Here is a 17,346-nt window from a genome sequence, read left to right as displayed (position 1 = left end):
GCCCGCGCCGCAAACACCACCCGCTCCCACTATGCTGGGTGCCGCCTGGCGCCTCCCTCGGGGTGATGCACGCCCCCCCCACACCAGTCGGGAGTGAGGGTCGGGTGAGATGCGTTCGAGCCACGCTGACACGCTGCCCATCATACGGGTGGCCCAAACGTCCGCGCTGCCGATGGCTGCACCAGCGCAACGCCCTCCACGACCCGACAGCCGACATCAGTAGCGCTACATCGCCCTGGCGTCACTACGTCGTCGGCGCCTGGCCTTGTCACCACCAGAGGCGGTTTGGGCTGTAGCAGGCACGGGGGGCGGGGGGGGGGGGGTCGAGCTACCTGAGCTTCTCCCCACACAGAGAGCAGGGCACTGGACACTGATGTACCGCGCACTGGGGGTGTGCGCCTCGTTCAACAGGAAGCACAAGCAGAGAGAATGAAGAGGCCAGGGGGAAGTAGTGTGCACGGATACACCCGTCGGTGTCCGGGTGTCGGTGCGTGAACAACCTTGCGTCTGTGTGTGTGGAGGGGGGGGGGTGAGTGGCTGGACGCTGTTTCATTCTCGTACTGGTAGACAGTCGCCTCGCGCAACAACCTTCTCGAGGGAAGGCACCTATGCATGGATGTGTTGTGAGAGGGGCAGCGGATGGAAAAGAGGCTTGTGAGAAGCAGGTGCGGTGTGCATGGATAAGATGTTACATCCCTATGCATGAGCTTCTCCGCCTAACGCGCGCACACACACCCAGACATATACACAACTATAAGGGTAAGAGCCGAGAAACATAAAGAACAACACAACACGAACAACAGTGGCTGCCGCGACAAGCGACGACAGGCTGGCCAGCGCTGACTTCACCGAAGGGATGTGTGCCCATCCGAGTCCCCACCAGCGTCATTGTCGGATGAATGGTTCATCTCGGGTGGTGCGGTGGACGATGAGAACGACGGTGGGTCGCAGGCACCGGAGAGAACATCCTCAATCAGTTGCGTGAAAGGACTTTCAATCCCCGGACTGAGAGCGCGACGGCTGCCGGATCGCCTCGCCACCCCAGCAGCAGCGTGCTCTCGCTCACGCCGGCGGCGCGTCAGCAGATCAATAACAGCTCGGTGTCGCACTAGCGCATCTCGAAGCTGCAGAATAGTGCGCCGCAGCGCGTCGCTATCGTCCTTCACGTCGTCCAGCTCGGCGCGCACATCGCGCAAGTGAAGTGTCTGACGGTCTAGTTGGTTGCGCAATACCTCTTCCTGCGACACTGATTTGGCCACCTCCTCTGTTTTCCGAAGCTTGGCCTCCATCTCACTCAGTTCTGCTGTAAGCCTGCTATTATCTGCGGCGAGTCGATCGAAGTACTTCCCGAGTTCCTCTTTTGCGGCCTTTTCGCGCTCCATCTCCTCGCGCACCTTTGTGGCTTGGGTTTCCACCTCCTCCACACGAAGCTTCAGCGCCTTGTTCTCTTGTGAGATTTGTTCAAGAAGCGAAAGGGTTACCATCATGTCCTGCCGATATGCCTCCGAGACAGCACTCGCCGGTGATGATGTTGCTTCAATCGCGGTGGGCAGCTTTTTGACGGTGCTCTCCTGTTCCAGCGTGGCGCCTGCTGCAGCGTCGTTCAGAACATCGGCCATTGCCTTTTCCTCCGTCGCTGTCATCTCCGCCAGAAGATTAGCCATGCGCGTGCACATGTGTCGCTGCTGGATAGCCGTCCACGTGTCCACGTCACCGGTCGCCGGGTCGAGGGAGCGCAGCAATCGTAGCACCTCCTCCGTCACCCGGATCGGTGAGGGCGATAAGGTAGTGGCTGATTTGTCTGCTACGGCGCTGACACTGGCCCCCCGTCGACTAGGTGCGCGAGCGTCCTCAAAAGCCTGGATGCGTTGCAGCGCGCTCTGCCGCTGTTCCACAAGGTAGGCAATCCACTTCAGCAGCTGGGTCGACCAAAAGGGTCTCGTAGGGGCGTTCACCAGCTCTCCCCTGCTCGGTGAAAGAGGCGGCAACGACGGTGGTCTTGATCGGTCGCACTGGTGAGTATCAGGCGCCGGTTGGCACTGCTTCTCAGGGGTGTCTGTCGGCGAGTTTGCCGGCCTCGCAGACGGCACTGGAGTCATGGAAGCAACGTAGTCACCCCTAGCCCCCTTCGCTGGAGTGGTGCCAGACACACTATGTTGCCGAGATGCCGCACATCGCTGCCCCGGCAGCTCACCTTCCCCCTCCAACAAGCTGGCGAGATCGTCCATCTCCTGCATCAGCTGCACGTACGTTGCTGAGTGCGCAGGGTCCTCTGTAGAGGCCTTCATTTCTACCCTCTCTCCTGCCAGAGAAGGCGATGGTGACGAGACTTTCGCGGAAGATAAGGTTGATGCCGATGCGTGAGCTAACGGGATGATCACTGGCTGCCTTTCCCGGCGAACGGCGCCCGTCACGGCGCAGGTGGCCTCAGCGTCCGTGACAACTGAAAGCGGGGGATGAGGAGGGTTGACTGCGGTGCTCGGTGACGGTGCCATCCGCCGCGGGAGAGAGGAAGCATTCAACATCGACAGAAGAGAGTAACATTCTTTCTGAAAAGCGCACAAGTTTGGTGCGGCCTGCGAGATAGAGACCACGTCGGACTGGACCTCCACCTCAATTCCGCCCCCCACCAGCGCAGGGGCGTGGGAGCGAGAAGGGGATTGGCGCGTCAAGGGCACTGTGGACCGATCTTGGATGCCAGCAATGTCGTTGTAGTACGGCTGCGCGGCGGACATCGGCGGTGGAGCACCACCGTACAGCATTGGCTCCACCCTCACTGTTCCAGATGGGGCATAGAGCGGGGCGTTAACACGAGTGAGGTGGGGTGCAGCAGAGAACAGCTTACCGGACTGCACTTGAGAGGCTGTCCCGACGACTGGTGCAGGACACCTGGTCCCGTTGTTAGCCGCTGTCGATGGCGTGTACAGCTGTTGAAGCGCAGGCGTTGGGTTAATGTGCTGATGGGCCACGTCCGCCGTCACAGCAGCATGAACTAGCGAGACATCGTCACCCGCTGGTGATTCATCCCCCTTGAGAGGTGCCACAGAGAGAGGGGTGTAGGTTGGGTAGCTCAGCACTGAATACGGAGTGGAGTACTGCGGCGATGCCATCTCGGCAGGTGGGGAGTCAGATGGCGTGTTGTGCTGCTGGCGTCTGGCGCCTTGTGTGTGAACGGTTGGTCACCTGGCAAGCACCTTTGCCTGCGTTAAGCAAGAGAGAGAAAGAGAGAGACAACTAGCGCTTGGGACAAAGCACAAGAAAGCGAATGCATGGATGGCATCAAACGAGTCGCCGAGTCCCGTATTCACATGAGGAGCGAAGCACTAGACGGGGAAAAAGGAGGCTCCAAGCACGACCGCAAAGTGGGAAGGGATTTGCAGAGGAACCACAGAGGGTGACCTCGACAGGCAAAGAAAACGACAAGCGTAGCAACTCCCGAACATGGAGGCGGTGGGCCCCACTTCATGGAGCATTGCCGCTAGACGCGCGTGCTCTGCAAAGGCTGCTGCGAGTAAGACTCTACAGTGTGAGGAGGGGTTGCGCGCAAGACCTTCGTGTAGCACATCCCTCTCGCCTCGCTTCGACACCCCTTTGCTCTCCCCATCCGTTGCCTTGTGTGTTCTGCCGGTGCAGTCATCGCTGCTGCGGTTCTCAATAGAAAAAGAAGGGACGCACGGCCAGTGGCCTCTGCGGTAACAGCAGAGCGACTGCATCAACGCCTCTATAACTGCTGCTAGTTTTACTGTGCACCGACAAGCAAAGGACTCACCATTATCCAGCATACCATACACGCGCGCGGACAAAGACGCCGGTAGATGCCTGTTCACATCCAAGCACACTCGCCGACACATACGCGCAGAAAGAAGAGAAGCATACACGAGAAGGTGTACAGATGCACTTCTAGGAGCGCAGTTCAGCAGGAGAAAGCAGTCGCACGTTACAGCCTGGGGAGAGGCGTGCTTGCACATTTAAGTGCGCATGTCTGCGTGGCATATGAATTGCTAGGCAACACAGACGGGAGTGGGGGGGGGGAGGTGGAAAAGTTAAAAACTACAGAATGTTTCCACAGCGTGCGACGCAGAGGAAGTTCACACAGACAGCGTCTCCTCTGCCGCCTTGCTAGTAGTAGGTACCGTTCCTTCTGCCTGGGGTGCACCGTCGACACCAGTCGCTTCTGATTCGTCATCTGGTGAGGTGGTGGCGTGACCGCGGAATCTCGCCACATCTTGCACAAAGCTACCGGATATGCTCTGGTGCTCCACCATCATTTTCTTCAGCTTTGGCCCGGTGGCATACTTGATCTGCTTGCCTGTTGCCGGGTGGAGCTGGCGAAGCAGTTGCTTAAACTGCCCTGACTTGATCCCGTTTAGCACGTCCTCGCGGCAGGTGAAGAAGACAAAGCACAGCATTGTCTTCTCCGTGCCCGGACGGCGGAGCGGGCTCACAGCGTCACGGGCGTCTTTGTACGCGGGTGAGTCGGTATGTGTGGCTGCACGCTGCTCATTGAAACCGCTCGCTTGCTTCCCCGGCGTTACCCCAAGATCAGGAGGCACCAGAGGCTCCGCGGTACCAATGACACTAGGGGACGGAGTTGCCGGCAAAGACGCGGAGAGTCGTGCATTATGTTGCGTTGTCACTACACCACCATCAGCGTTTTCAGTTGTGCCAACGTCGCCAACGTTGCCAGCTTCATTACCGGCCACGACGTAGGTAACGACATGTCGCACTATGCCAATGCGCTTCTCGAATAGCTCCCGTACTTGCGACTGCGCCGTTTCCGCGCTCAGGTTGCGCATGAACCAGCAAAGCTCGCTGTACCGCCTCGTGCGTTCCTCAGGGGAGAGGCTCTCCTGCAGTTTCCGCAACTCCTCCATGAAGCCGATGTTCGGCTCCGCGCAGGGTCGACGCGTACCGACATACTTCATTGCCTCCGCCACGGACCAACCGTTCGTGTAGATGAGGTACGCCAGCACGATCGTCACGGAGCGACTGCGGCCTTTTTGACAGTGCACCAGCACCGCCGGCCGCGTAGAGCTTTCGCTTCCTGCGTAGCGGTAGTAGCGCGCGCGAATGCTGTTGATGAGCTCGCGCGTGGGTTGAAAGAGCGCCGCGATGTCGGCCGTGGCGGAGTCGTCCACATTGAAGGTGAAGATCTGCACCTTCTTATCGACCGACCAGTACTCCTCTTGCGAGACGTTGAGTATATAGCGAATTTGATGTTTTGCCAAGAAGGCAGCATCTTGCGCATCCTTTACGCTCCCCAGGTACAGGAAATCAAGGATCTGTGTCGCCGGTACATCCTCGGAGCGCAAGCCGAGATGATGTCGAGAGCCAGACCGCGGAGGCGAGTGGGACTCGCGCGAAGGACACGGTGATGGGTTCAGCGCTCGGAGATCCACCACTTGCGAGTTGTTTGTCCCTGTGGAAGCTCCGCCACCCATGGTGCACGCAAGCATGAAGAGCGCATTTTGCGGCCTCCCTTTCATCCGCTTTCTTGTTTGGTAAATTGGCGCGGCGGCGGTGGCCTCTTTCGCACTACTGGAGCTCCGCACTGCAGGCGATGGGGTGAGGGAGGTGACGAGGCTGCCCTGAGGATTAGCACCACCAACACCGCCATTCGCATGATCAGGGACGTCGCCGCAGTTTAGCTCGCCATGGAACGAGCTCGGTGTCAGATTTGGCGTCGAGCGCGGCGAGGTTGCCTCGCGCACCCTCATACTGGCTGCACCACCGCCGTCACCAGTCCGCTGCATACACGTCAAGCGTATTCCACAAGAGCCGGCAGGTCGAAGAACGCAACTCAAATAAAGTGAGGACGACTTACTCTTCAAGCCTATCCTTTGCACGCGCACGTATGCCAGCGGTAACAGGGGAGGGGGTTGAGTGGAGGGGAAGTAGTGAACAGAGAGGAACTCGAAGAAGCAGAAGAGAGATAGAGAGCGAAAAGAGAACGCAGCGAGGATGCGGACGATCCAAACTCGTAGACAGACACACTGACCAGAAACTATAAGAGGCAACTATGCCGGGAGAAGAGAAAAACAAAGCGTTGAAGAAGAGTCTCTGACTGATACACGAGACTGCGACAGGAGAACCTGGACGAAGTCGCAGCTGACAGCGAGTCGGGTGAATCACGCCTTCAGCAAAGGTGTTCAAAGAGCACAGAAAACAGAAAACACGCGGTGCGTCTCCCCACAATGACCTCCGTGGGTCTTCTACTCTACAATGAACCACGGAAGGAGGGGACCAGTTCGCACAGCCCCTTCCGTGATGACGGCGTTTGCGTCGTATAGGTGGCGTTCCAGTTTGGATGTGTTACGGCACCACCACCACCACCACCAACGGGCAACAGATAACGCAAGGCAGAGAGAAGAGAGAACAGAGAGGTGAGAATGAAGAAGAAATGGAAGTAGTTGAAGTGGATGCCGTATACATCCATGGACGGTGGCGGAGACGGTCGCCGCGTTCGGAGACGCGAAAGAGGAGGAAAGCAAAGGGTATGATACGCTAACCATTGAGGCATAGCTGCACCAAAAAGATGTAGGTGCGGCGGGAAGGCGGGGAGAGGGAGGATGGACAAAGAAATGCTCGGTGCGAGAGAGCCCAATGGATAGAGAAGAAAATAGCGAAAACCCAAAGGAGAGGGGGAGAAGGGAGGAAGAAGGTGGACGATAATGGCGCGACGAAGGATGTGGGCGAGCATTGAAACATGTGCAGACAGAGAGAGAGAGAGAGAGACGCGGTCACGGTTTCGAGGAGGGAGAAGGAAGCTCTGCCAACGCCACTTCCGTACATATGTTTCAGCCAATACACAGCGAGGGAGGGGCACACCTCAGACTGCAGTGGGTTAGGACATCACATGGCATTTTGTCGACACGACCACAATGAGCAACTCCGCACATTCTCTAACGGGAGAGACACCACACCAACGGTTCACATGCGCATTGTTTGAAGCTGCCGTCTGTCATCCCTACCTTTATTTCGTTGTAGCGAAGATAGTGGGGGTCGGCGTTGGCTCCCTCTTCGTGTGTACCCATGTGTGAAGAGCGAGAGAGAGAGAGACTCAAGCGCAACAAGGAATGAACACGTGGGCACGAGAGACAGACATAAAGATATCAGCCAGTAAGAAGGGAGCGCAGCACACGTACGTCTGCACAGATGCGCCGAGAGAGAGAGATCGGTATCTACAGTCACATCAGCGGTGGGTAGACCAGTCGCACCGTCGGGTGCGCACAGAGCAACACCACAAACTCCATAGACTGGCTTTCCATCAACCCTCTACCGGACGCTTTATCTCTGGTTCCAGAGATTGTTAGCGTACACCCACCAGCTCCGCCAGCTTCAGAATGAGCGCCTTGCTCAACATGGGGTAGTGACACCGCACCATCACTAGAATTCCTTTTGAGCCATCCACCTCCTGCTCCTGCAGCAGCACCGCCACATGCGTGCGTGCCAGTTCTGACTTACGGCCGTGCAGAAGACCGTACATGGAGAGCGCATCCTTGAACACGTCAATCGGGGAAAGGCGCAGCTGCGGCATGGCAGCCACAACCCCAGTCATGATCGCCGTCTTGCTGCACGGCAGAAAGGCAGTGGCTATCGGGGCTGCAGCTAGGCTCTTGCCAACAACTTCCTCGAGGTACTCGTGAGAGGTGAGCACGGAGCCAGGCAACACAGGCTTCGTGAAGTAGACATACTCTAGCAGTAGTGTCAGCCCTGCCTGGCAATGCTTACGCTCCGCAGTCCAGGTGAGGTTCAGCGACAGCGGCGCGTCTGCAAAAGACGGGGGTAGGCGGCTTAGCCGCACAACAATCGGCACCCGCACCATCGCGGAACCCTTCAGCCTCTCGGCTATTGTCAGGGAGGTGCCACCACCCGCGTCCTCCGCTACCTCGGACTCCACCGCCTCCAGTTGCAGGGCGACGTTCCCCATGTCAACAGTGGTCGTCGGCACAAGTGTCAGCTGAATGTCGCGAACAACAATGCTGCTTGTGCTGTTAACACACTCCACAGCACAACTGAGGTGAAAGCCGTCCCTGCGCACCTTGCAGCCTGTCACCGTCATGTACAACCGCAGTGGACTCTGGTTGTACAGAGTAACTGGAGCCGACTCAGAGGCCTGAAGTGCCGCCATTGCATCTACGCGCAAGCGGTTACCGCCCCTGTTCTGCTGCTGCTTCTGGAGAAGCTGCTCATAGGACAGTGTCTCCGGCAAACGTTCATCCGCGCCAAGAGCGCGAGTAACGTCGATACTGCGCAACTTGCGCGTCGCTTCGTCTTCCTCAGGTGAGTTTGATCGACGCAGCTGCGTCACCTTCTTCTTCTCGTAGTCCGCCGGCTTTGACAGTTGGCGGTTGATGCTGAAGACCTTCTGTGGACGACGTGTACGCGTGTGTCGGTTGTGGTGGGACGCCGCGCCAGCATGGGAGTCAAGACCGTCATCGCTTTCAATCTGATGCACGGAGCGGGGCGGCGGCGGTGAGGCACCAAAATCCTTGGGTACGACTACGTTTGCGTCTGCTGAGTCACGCAGGTAGTAGGCAGCCATCTCCTCCCGTCGCGCCTGCTCTGTGCGGCGCTGCTGCTCAATGCGGTACTCCAAGTTGAAATTCGAGTCCAAGTCATCCCCCTCACCATCACCGAGACCACCGTTGCTGCCGTCGCTGTCCTCACTGCCGCTCAGGGACATGAGTGCCGCCACGTTCTCGCAGAAGGGGGCATCCAAATCCAGTCCTTCCGGTATCTCGATCGCATCCTGCGCTCCGACAGCCACTGGGGGGAGGTCCGCCTCGTACAGTTTCGGGCCTACCTCAGGTTGCTCCACTACTTGATATTCCACCAGAAGAGCCCGTTCTGACACACTTGGGAAGGTGCTATGGCAGAAGCGTCGAAGACCACGGTGAGCTTGCGCAACGGCGCCCCTCGCATCGCGTTCAGCGGAGCTGTCGAGCACCACGCTCACTTCATCTGTTTCCGGCAGCAACACCGTTTGTATTAGGTTCGCGAGCGACGGGACTATCCGCTCCTCTCCCTCTTCGGCGCCACGGCAGTCCTCTTCACCATTGCGCAGCTCGACATGACGAGCGCACGGCTGATATACGTATGCGGCGATCTTTCCCACCGCTGTGACACACGCCAGCTGCGCTTCCGCAGGCAGTAGCGTGATGGGTTCAGCGAGAAGTGCCCGGCATGTCTCCGCAATGTCAGGAACCCAATGCGGATACTCGCCACAGATGAAGGCAGCGGCGCAGAGGATGCGCCACTGTGTGGAGTGCTGCCAGTCGCGTCTGAGCAAGCGCACATGCGTCAGCAGCCCCACCATCTCCTCCACACCTGCCCGCCGCACGCCGCTTACGCGCGACAGAATACAGACCAGCTCCTGCTCCATGAAGGCGCCGTGGGTGTAGACCGTCAGCTCCACCACGCATAGGTCAAGCAGCACACTGAGGTACCACTCGAAATCTAGGATCCACTCATAGTCGTTCGTCTGCGCTGTTTCGATAATCGTGCGGATGACGGCGTTCGACCACTCCTCGTCTAGTGGGGTGCGCACACAGCGATCCAACATTTGGTTGATGTGTGACACCACCGTCTTGCGCGTTGTCAGATCTCGAAGCAAGTGCAGAGCCTTGAGTCGAATCGTACTGTCCGGGTCGTTCAGACATCTCAGCACCACCTCTCTCTGATCCGTGAGCAGCTTCCGATTTTCGGAGGAGGAGACTAGTAGGGAGAGTGCCTCCAGCCCGAGGAACTTCAAGTTGGGATCGGCGTCTTCAACAAAACTGCGAATCCTTTCTGCTGCCAACTTTTTCAGCGACAACACTTGGCTCATTCCGTTCGCAACGGCCAGCAGGCATTCGTACTGTACCGACTTGGCGGTGGTGGTACTGATGAGACTTGTGATGGGCTCCACAAGCTTCTTTCCGAGCCTCGGCTCGAGCGGCGCAAAGTAGCCAAACACCTTCACAATCTTGATCAGTGTCCAGTTGCTGTGTACGGAGGACAGGAGGGAGTAGAAAGGGACCGCCAACCCTAGAAAATTGGCTGGGTTGCGGCGTGCCAGCTCGCACAGCACACACACAACAGCGCCGCGCACCGCGGGGTCGGTGTCAGCCTTTTCGTTATTGTCTTCGAGCTTCTCCTTTAGTCGACCGTACGTCACACGCAGAGACTCAGGGTAGCTCAGAAAGACGCGGTAGAGGCTGAGCGTCGCTTTCTTGCGCACGTACGCCCGAGGGTGGCTGAGTAGGTTGACAACATTCACCACAACGTCTTGCGCCATGTCAGGGGTGCAGATTGATGCAATGCAGTACAAGGCAAGGCCAACCTCAAATTGGTTGCTGCTGCTCAAATCGCGCTTCAGCGACGCCGTCATTAAGGGAATCACGTCCGTGTCTTCGGTAAAAGTCAGGCAGGCAGCCAGGTAGGCGACGCGTTTGTGTAGAAAAAAAGGACTCGCCATCAGCTCTACAATGCGGAAGTTTGCGTACTGCGAGCTGTACCCAAGCATATAAAAATAAGTTGCCTTCTGAATCGCCACCATCTTGACCTGCGGATCTGCAACGTTTGCCTCATTCTTCGTGTCTGCGATGTACTTGTCCACTGCCGCCTCCTCTGTCCCGCCCGGGGCACTGCGGAGGCTGCGTACCACCGCCGCAAGAGAGTACTGCGAAAAGGCGGCGAGCGACATGCGTGGCAACTCAAAAAAAGAGCAAAGCACACAACAAGCAAAACGGAAACAATGCAAGTCAGCAATGCACCGAGACCACGCGACTGACGATAGCAGACTGAATCCACCACACACACCCCTATCTGCCTTTCATCAGGGTTCGCTTCACGGGTACTTAAAGCCCTGCTTAGCACGCATTTAGAGAAGGCGGAGAGATGAAGCAGTGGGCCAGCAGCATTCACCAACACCCACAATCGACACCGTTATGGCGAGCAGCTTACGTGCTCGAAAACACTTCGTGCTCTTGACGCCTCTATTGCCGTTGTTTGCTTGTTAGCTTGCAACACAGTTGCTTATTCGTGGACGTATGTAGGTGTTGTTGACGGGAGAACAACGATGAATGAGCGAGGGCGTTTGATGGTTCCAGAGGCACGGCAAAGAAAAGGGAGGGTCAGGAGAGCAAGAGAAGAAGTAATTGCACGACGCCTTCACGAGAGTGCCAGCAAAGACGGTGGCGTTTTCGCTGTGCGCAGACCGATGCCTTTGCACCGGCTAGACGCTAGAGACCTGCGTAAGGAAAAGAGGGAGAAGGCTTGTCCAGCCATTCCTGGCCGTCGCATCGCTGCAGCGCATTCTCCTCACGAAGCGGCTACCGAGACGGGGCACAGATGTGATGAGCTGGCAGACTACCGTTCAAAAGGCGAGCTCAGATAACTGTGCATCAAATCAAAAAGAGGCTGTCTCCCACCCTCTCAACATCCATCAGGGAACCCAAAGGTGATGAGAAAGGCAGCAACAGCTCCCCCCGTCACCGTCGGTGGCCTACTGACGCAGTCTTCTTTGCCGTTGCAGCTGCCGCTGTCGCCCCGTTCAGCTTGTCCTTTCCACTGGAGTATTCGCAAAGGAGTGCAACTGATCGTGTACGTCAGTCTCAGCGGCGCGACGACCAGTAGAGCAGCGTCTGTGGCGAGGACTCGAGAGCCAAGCCGTTCATGTCTGCCTGAGTCGCCGCTACCCCCCTCGGCCGTCGTCTTCCCGCTGAGAAAGGTCACCTAGACTCACCAAAACACATACACATGTGGGGACAAATCACGACTGAGAACCCATCAGCACCTAAACGCAGCATCGTCACAGCGCCGTAGCACATCGAGGAGGAATAGCAGAGAGCGCCCTGCACAGGTGCACTCTAACGGCGTACAGGCACTGAAGCAAAACGAAAAAGAAGCGAATACGTCAGCGACTAGAGAGTGGCCCCAGTCACAGACACCGTCTTCTTCTGTTTGCTCAGTAGCTCTGCCTTTACCTCGTCGAGCTTGTTGCGAGCTGCCCGCACCGCTTCCATGGACTTTCCGACTACCAGAAGATACAATGGCTTCTCTCCTTCCTTCATCCGCCGAGAGTGCTTGTAGCGTGGATCGAAGTACACACCCTTGCGGATCAATGACGTCTCCGTCATCTCAGCGACAGAGCGCATAAACGTACCGCTCTGCAGCTTGCCGCGAACGGCATCCGGCAAGTCGTTGATGGGGTACTCGCTCTGAAAGCGCACCGTCGCCATCTCGTCTGCCGCCGCCGTGGCCGCCGTGGTTGTCTTCTGCGCGAATGCCAGGGCTTTGGAGATGCGGTCCTCCTGCGCAGAGGACAAAGTCAACGCGCCGTTTAGTGCACCACGGTGCAGCATCAGCGCCATCGCGTTCGCCCCTGCCTCCTCCACTGACGCAGCACGAGCCCTGGATTGCACGGGCACCGCAGTGATGTTTGCATCCTCGTCGCTAGAGGCATCCGAGTCGGAGGAGGAGGAGCTCAGAAACTGCTCCAACCCGGCCGCGCGGGCAGCCTCCCGCACCTTCTCCTTCTTATTGCGATCAGTGAAGAGCTGTACCTTCGCGTCGCGGTAGCCGCGAAAAAAGCCGCTGTTGTACCGAGCATCGCCAGACTTGCGCAGGGCTCGCACCTTCTCGGCAACCTCGTACAGCTCCTCTGGAACCCGCTGCTCCGCGCGCTCAAGCCCTTCCACCAGCTCCGGTGCGATGTCGTCATCCTTGCCGCGGGTGAAAAAGCTCACGGCACGCCCGCTGCGGCCGGCCCGGCCGGTGCGGCCAATACGATGCACATACGCTTCATAATGATTCGGCAAGCGGTAGTTAATGACGAGGCCGAGGTACGGAATATCCAAACCGCGCTCTGCGACTGCAGTGGCGACAAGAATGAACTGTTTGCCTGGGGCAAAGTGCTCAAGCGCGAACTCGCGGTCGATGGGATCCATCCCGCTGTAGAGTGTCGCCACGCGGTTTGCGTAGCCCAAGGTCGTGAGCCGCCCCAACAACTCGTCCACCTCTTCCTTCCGCTGCGTGAAGATGAGGATCAGGTTCTGACCGTTGCCGCCCTCCTCGCCCAGCAGCGCAAGCAGCTTCACAAGACGTGGGCTCATGTCTGCCTTGATGTTGTTCGCATCGTACACCTCCTCATCGACGAAGAAAAACTGCTGCTCGACATTTGACGCAGGCGTTGGTTTTCCGCCGACGGAGATGACAACAGGGTTCTGAAGGTGCTGCACTACCGCCCCGCGCAGCTCTTTCGGCATCGTAGCGCTTATCATACCCGTTACGCGGTTAGGGCGTATGTTCTTCAGAAAGGCTTCCACGTGCTCCATGAAGCCGCTGTCGAAGAGGCGATCTGCCTCGTCAACGATGACAAAGGAAACGCGCGACAGGCTCATCGCTTTGCCGCCGTTCACGGTGAGAAGGTCTAGCAGTCGACCCGGCGTCGCCACCATCATCTCGCACCCCGTTTTGGCGTGGCGGATGTTCTCGGCTAGCGACGTGCTGCCGTACGAGGCGACACAGCGTAGCCCGGCGGCCTCGCCCAACTCGTTGAGCAGCGTGAATACTTGCACAGCGAGCTCCTGCGTGGGAACAAGTACCAGCCCTATGGGGCCCTCACCCTTCTCACACCGCGGCTGGTCCGCGCAATGCCGGAGGAGCGGCAGCGCGTAACAGAGCGTTTTGCCTGACCCCGTCTTTGCAGTGAGGAGTAAGTCGCGTCCGCTCATCAGCGCGGGTGAGCCGAGCGACTGCACTGCGAAAGGGCACCTATACCCGTGCTTCTCCAGCTCCTCCAGCACGCGATCCGGCAGTCCGGTGCCGTCCCAAGAGCGCATTGGTCGCGGCACATTCTGCCCATGAACCTTGGCCCCATCCAGTTCCTTTAACAAAGCCCGCATCTCGTCAGCGGTGAGGTTCGTCATGTCCGGCGGGACCACATAGAAGTCTGTGCGAATGGGAGCGTAGTGCATCTGGCTGTGGTCAACGTAGGCCAGCTGACGCAGCTTCTTGGCATCACCCGCTGGCGGTGGCGGCAGCTTCCGTGACACGATGCTGGTAAGAACATCAGCGGATTCATCCTCCGCATTCACCACAGTCAAGGCCGTCGGCTGTGCCACTGGCTTGAGCAGCTCCGATTTCAGGCGATTCAGCGCCGCCGCAGCAGCACTCGCGGAGGTGGTACTAGTGCTGCTATTCAAACCTCGCAGAAATGCGGCAGGGCCGCTTTGTGCTGCGGCAGCCGCAGCGGACATCGAGCCTGCTGCTTGCGCCTTTGCGCCTGCCGTCACCTTGGCGTACAGCAGCAGACGCTTTGATGTGTTATCGTCTTCTGAGTCCTCGGGGTCGAGGGAAGAAGTCGTGGTAGTGCTGCTGGCAAGAGACGAATCATCATCAAGAGGACCGTGAAGCCTCTCGTACATGGCACTGGTGCCAGATACAGTGTCCTTCATTGAGTCCGTCTCTCCGCTCTCCGAGGTGGATGGCCCTAGGTCGTCATCAGCATCGCGCACACGCTTAGGCATGGACGTGTGGGCGCGCGCGCAAGCGCAAGGGAGCAAGTTTCGAGCTAAAGACGCACTAAAAATAAAGCAAATAAAAAGGAGAAGCTGCCCCACAAGCTGCGCTGCGAAACAGATCGACCTGCGTCTGAAGGCGCTATGGAAGTCTCGCAGTAAGTCTCCAGTGCCCCACTCCGCGCGCACACTCAGTTGCCCAATGAAAAGTAGCCGTTGGGTGAGAGAGGCGTAAGAGGAGCACAACAAGCGGGGTTCGTAGACGTGATGCCAAAGCAGAGCAGATGCAGTAGTAAAAGAGTGCGAGAGCGAAGGAGATGGGGAAGGGAAGGAAGTAAAAGACGATAAGAAGCCAGCAACAGCAATGATGGTGATACATTCCACTCTTTGTTCCCCACCTCTCAAGACCGACTGAAACACCCGGCAAGTACATGTCAACCTCTTCACGCACAGCACATCCCTTTACGAGCAACGAAGCCGTTCTGATGGACTAAGGACAAGCGCAAATCGGTGTTGGTCATCCCTTTGGAGCTTCGACGACAGACCAAAAGGCCCGCAGAGTGCATGGCGTAGGCCTTGCTCCACCCCCTAGACACAACAGACTTTCACCCGCTGGGTGTAACATTAGGGTGCATTGCAGACAGAAAGCACTCGCCTTTCCTGTAACCCAAAGTGAGATGACACAAAGTGGAAACACGACGCTCGCACCCGCGGTATCAGCTCAACACATCACATAAGAGACAAAACTCACAAAGAGCACGGCGTCGAGGGACTAAAAGCGAAACACCCAAAGTCCCGCTACACGTGCACCCCACCTGGCCGCGTTTGCCTGCCCAATACAACGGCCCGCACCCCTCACCTGCACACCCTCAATACGCTTCACCCAGCTGCTTTCGTGCAGCGGTGTGTACGCGGTGCTCAAGGGTGAACAGCTTATGGCTGCCGTTCATGGGCAATGGAAAAGGTAGCACCTTTGGCTCCACACAAATGAAAGAGTACGGTGACTCCTCTTGGCGCTCCGCCGGCTTAAACGCGGCCTCGTATGCCTCTCGATCAAGGCAGTCCGTTACATAGACGTACCCAAGGAGTACCTTGGTAGGGTAGTGCTTTGGGAGCACTTGACCTGGGGCCACAAACTTCGAGTAATACGCCTCTACCTCCTCCACGTTGGTAGGCTTCGACGAGGTCGCGTGAATCCACAGACGACCTCGATACGTGGTCCCCCACACGCGACCTTCATGTCGTTTTATACCAGCCACGAGCAGGCTTGCCCACGGCTGGTGCATGGACAAGCAAATGCCATCATCTGCATTGCGCATAATGGTTGTCACAGCAAAGCGAGAGGACAGCGTAGCAGCAGACCGATTCACGAGCTCCGGGTCGAGGGAGGCATTGGTGGCTTCGGTGTCGTACTCCATTGCTGAACCCTTCTCCTCCGTGAGTAGCGCTTGAGGCACAACAATGAGCTCCAATTTTGCCCTCTCCGCCTCCTCTGCTTCCGCAGCAAACACCTCCACGTCGTCTTCAAAGTAGTGCTGCTGTACTCGTCGAGACACATCGTCAAAATGGCGCTGCGTTGGTCGTGATGTCAGAGGCACCGACGTCCCCTCCTGCCCTGGCAAGTTTACGTCTACAACGCTGCTGCAACGTCCGCCTCCGTTCTTGTCCCTCTTGCCACTAGGCTCTGACTCGACTCGCCTGCCGTCGGGGCTGTACCAGATTTTATGCAACAACGACGGTAGCGGCTCTGCCCCAGTGGGTACGACTATTTCACCCGCTCCTCCCGTCTCCTCGTCCTCCGCAGCAGCCTCCGCGACACCGGGAACGGCGTCCATGCCTCCGGAATTTTCTTTCCGCGCCCCCAGCGGCAGGTTCTGCGACACAAACTCCATGTGCACCTGGTAGGTGCCGCGCTGGCGGTGCATGAGCTCGATGTTGTGCTGCCGCTCAATTTCCGCGGCAGACTTCTCAGCTGCTCGGCGCTCCTCTGGCAACAACCACGCACTCTGCGGCGAGAACAGCGTGGCTGACTGGTCGTCGATGACAGTAGTTCGCTTCGCGCGATTCTGAGCGTACTCCAGCAAGCGGTCCCGTTGTTCCACAGCTGTTTTGTAGTCCGCCTGATTGCGCTGCTGCGCCGCCTCGCTCAGCCTGCCTTCCTGGACCGAGATCTCATACGCGATGCATCGGGATGGCTCCAGTCCACAAGCGTAACATACCTCATCTGCCTCCTGCTCGCAGATGATCCGGCCGCAGTTGGCACAGCTTCCACGCAGGTTGTGGACAGTGGCAAAGCATCCGCACTCAAAACGACCTGGCCTAAGTGCCTCGGTGGCGCTGCTTGTCTTTGGGAGATGATTGACATTAACTCCGCGTTTGGATCGCTTCGAAGCTCCGGTGACGCGCTTCGTTGCATTCAGCGTACCACCCTCACCTCCCGCGGTCGACGCAGACAAGCAGGACGGTGTGTTGGGAACAATCTCACCCTCAAAAGCTGGCCCCGACTGCTCTCGCCGCTTAGTCACCTCCGCGGCAAAGGCCTCGGATAGCATCAGCGTCTTAGCCCACTCCGCCACCTCCGCGCGCGTCTTTACGTGCATTAACTCAGTTGCCATTCCAGTTAGCTCCGCTTCCGAGAGACCTAGGAAATTGTCACTGCGGATCCCATTGCATATAAACTGCAGCACTGCGTCAGGCGTACAGGCATTCTCGCCATATGCGCCCTTCTGGTTCGGCTTTGCCCACCGCTTTGGCGGCATGTCGTGCAGCGTTCTGAGTGCAGCACGAAACAAGAACGAGAGCGACGCGTCTAGAGCACGCCTAAGAGAGAGACCACACGAGT

General features: G+C 57.9%; 5 protein-coding genes across 5 annotated transcripts; all 5 read right to left on the bottom strand.

The window, feature by feature from the left end:
* Positions 1 to 845: 845 nt before the first annotated feature.
* Positions 846 to 3,110, bottom strand: LBRM_08_0110 (hypothetical protein, unknown function; the record flags this gene model as incomplete). Its single annotated transcript, XM_001562023.1, has 1 exon — positions 846 to 3,110. The coding sequence occupies one exon, from the start codon at positions 3,108 to 3,110 to the stop codon at positions 846 to 848; it is 2,265 nt and encodes a 754-aa protein (XP_001562073.1).
* Positions 3,111 to 4,088: 978 nt separating this feature from the next.
* On the bottom strand, positions 4,089 to 5,441 carry LBRM_08_0100 (putative dual-specificity protein phosphatase; the record flags this gene model as incomplete). Its single annotated transcript, XM_001562022.2, has 1 exon — positions 4,089 to 5,441. One exon carries the CDS (start codon positions 5,439 to 5,441, stop codon positions 4,089 to 4,091), a length of 1,353 nt encoding a protein of 450 aa, XP_001562072.1.
* Positions 5,442 to 7,309: 1,868 nt separating this feature from the next.
* LBRM_08_0090 (putative adaptor complex protein (AP) 3 delta subunit 1) lies at positions 7,310 to 10,687 on the bottom strand (the record flags this gene model as incomplete). The annotated part of the gene is made up of 1 exon (XM_001562021.2): positions 7,310 to 10,687. The coding sequence occupies one exon, from the start codon at positions 10,685 to 10,687 to the stop codon at positions 7,310 to 7,312; it is 3,378 nt and encodes a 1,125-aa protein (XP_001562071.2).
* Positions 10,688 to 11,906: 1,219 nt separating this feature from the next.
* Positions 11,907 to 14,513, bottom strand: LBRM_08_0080 (putative ATP-dependent DEAD/H RNA helicase; the record flags this gene model as incomplete). The annotated part of the gene is made up of 1 exon (XM_001562020.1): positions 11,907 to 14,513. One exon carries the CDS (start codon positions 14,511 to 14,513, stop codon positions 11,907 to 11,909), a length of 2,607 nt encoding a protein of 868 aa, XP_001562070.1.
* Positions 14,514 to 15,373: 860 nt separating this feature from the next.
* On the bottom strand, positions 15,374 to 17,263 carry LBRM_08_0070 (conserved hypothetical protein; the record flags this gene model as incomplete). Its single annotated transcript, XM_001562019.1, has 1 exon — positions 15,374 to 17,263. The coding sequence occupies one exon, from the start codon at positions 17,261 to 17,263 to the stop codon at positions 15,374 to 15,376; it is 1,890 nt and encodes a 629-aa protein (XP_001562069.1).
* Positions 17,264 to 17,346: the final 83 nt, after the last annotated feature.

The sequence above is a fragment of the Leishmania braziliensis genome, chromosome 8 (genome assembly GCF_000002845.2).
Source record: "Leishmania braziliensis MHOM/BR/75/M2904 complete genome, chromosome 8".
NCBI lineage: Eukaryota > Euglenozoa > Kinetoplastea > Trypanosomatida > Trypanosomatidae > Leishmania > Leishmania braziliensis.
The sequence above is the reverse complement of the archived record's forward strand: the minus strand, read 5'-3'. Positions and strand labels throughout refer to the sequence as shown.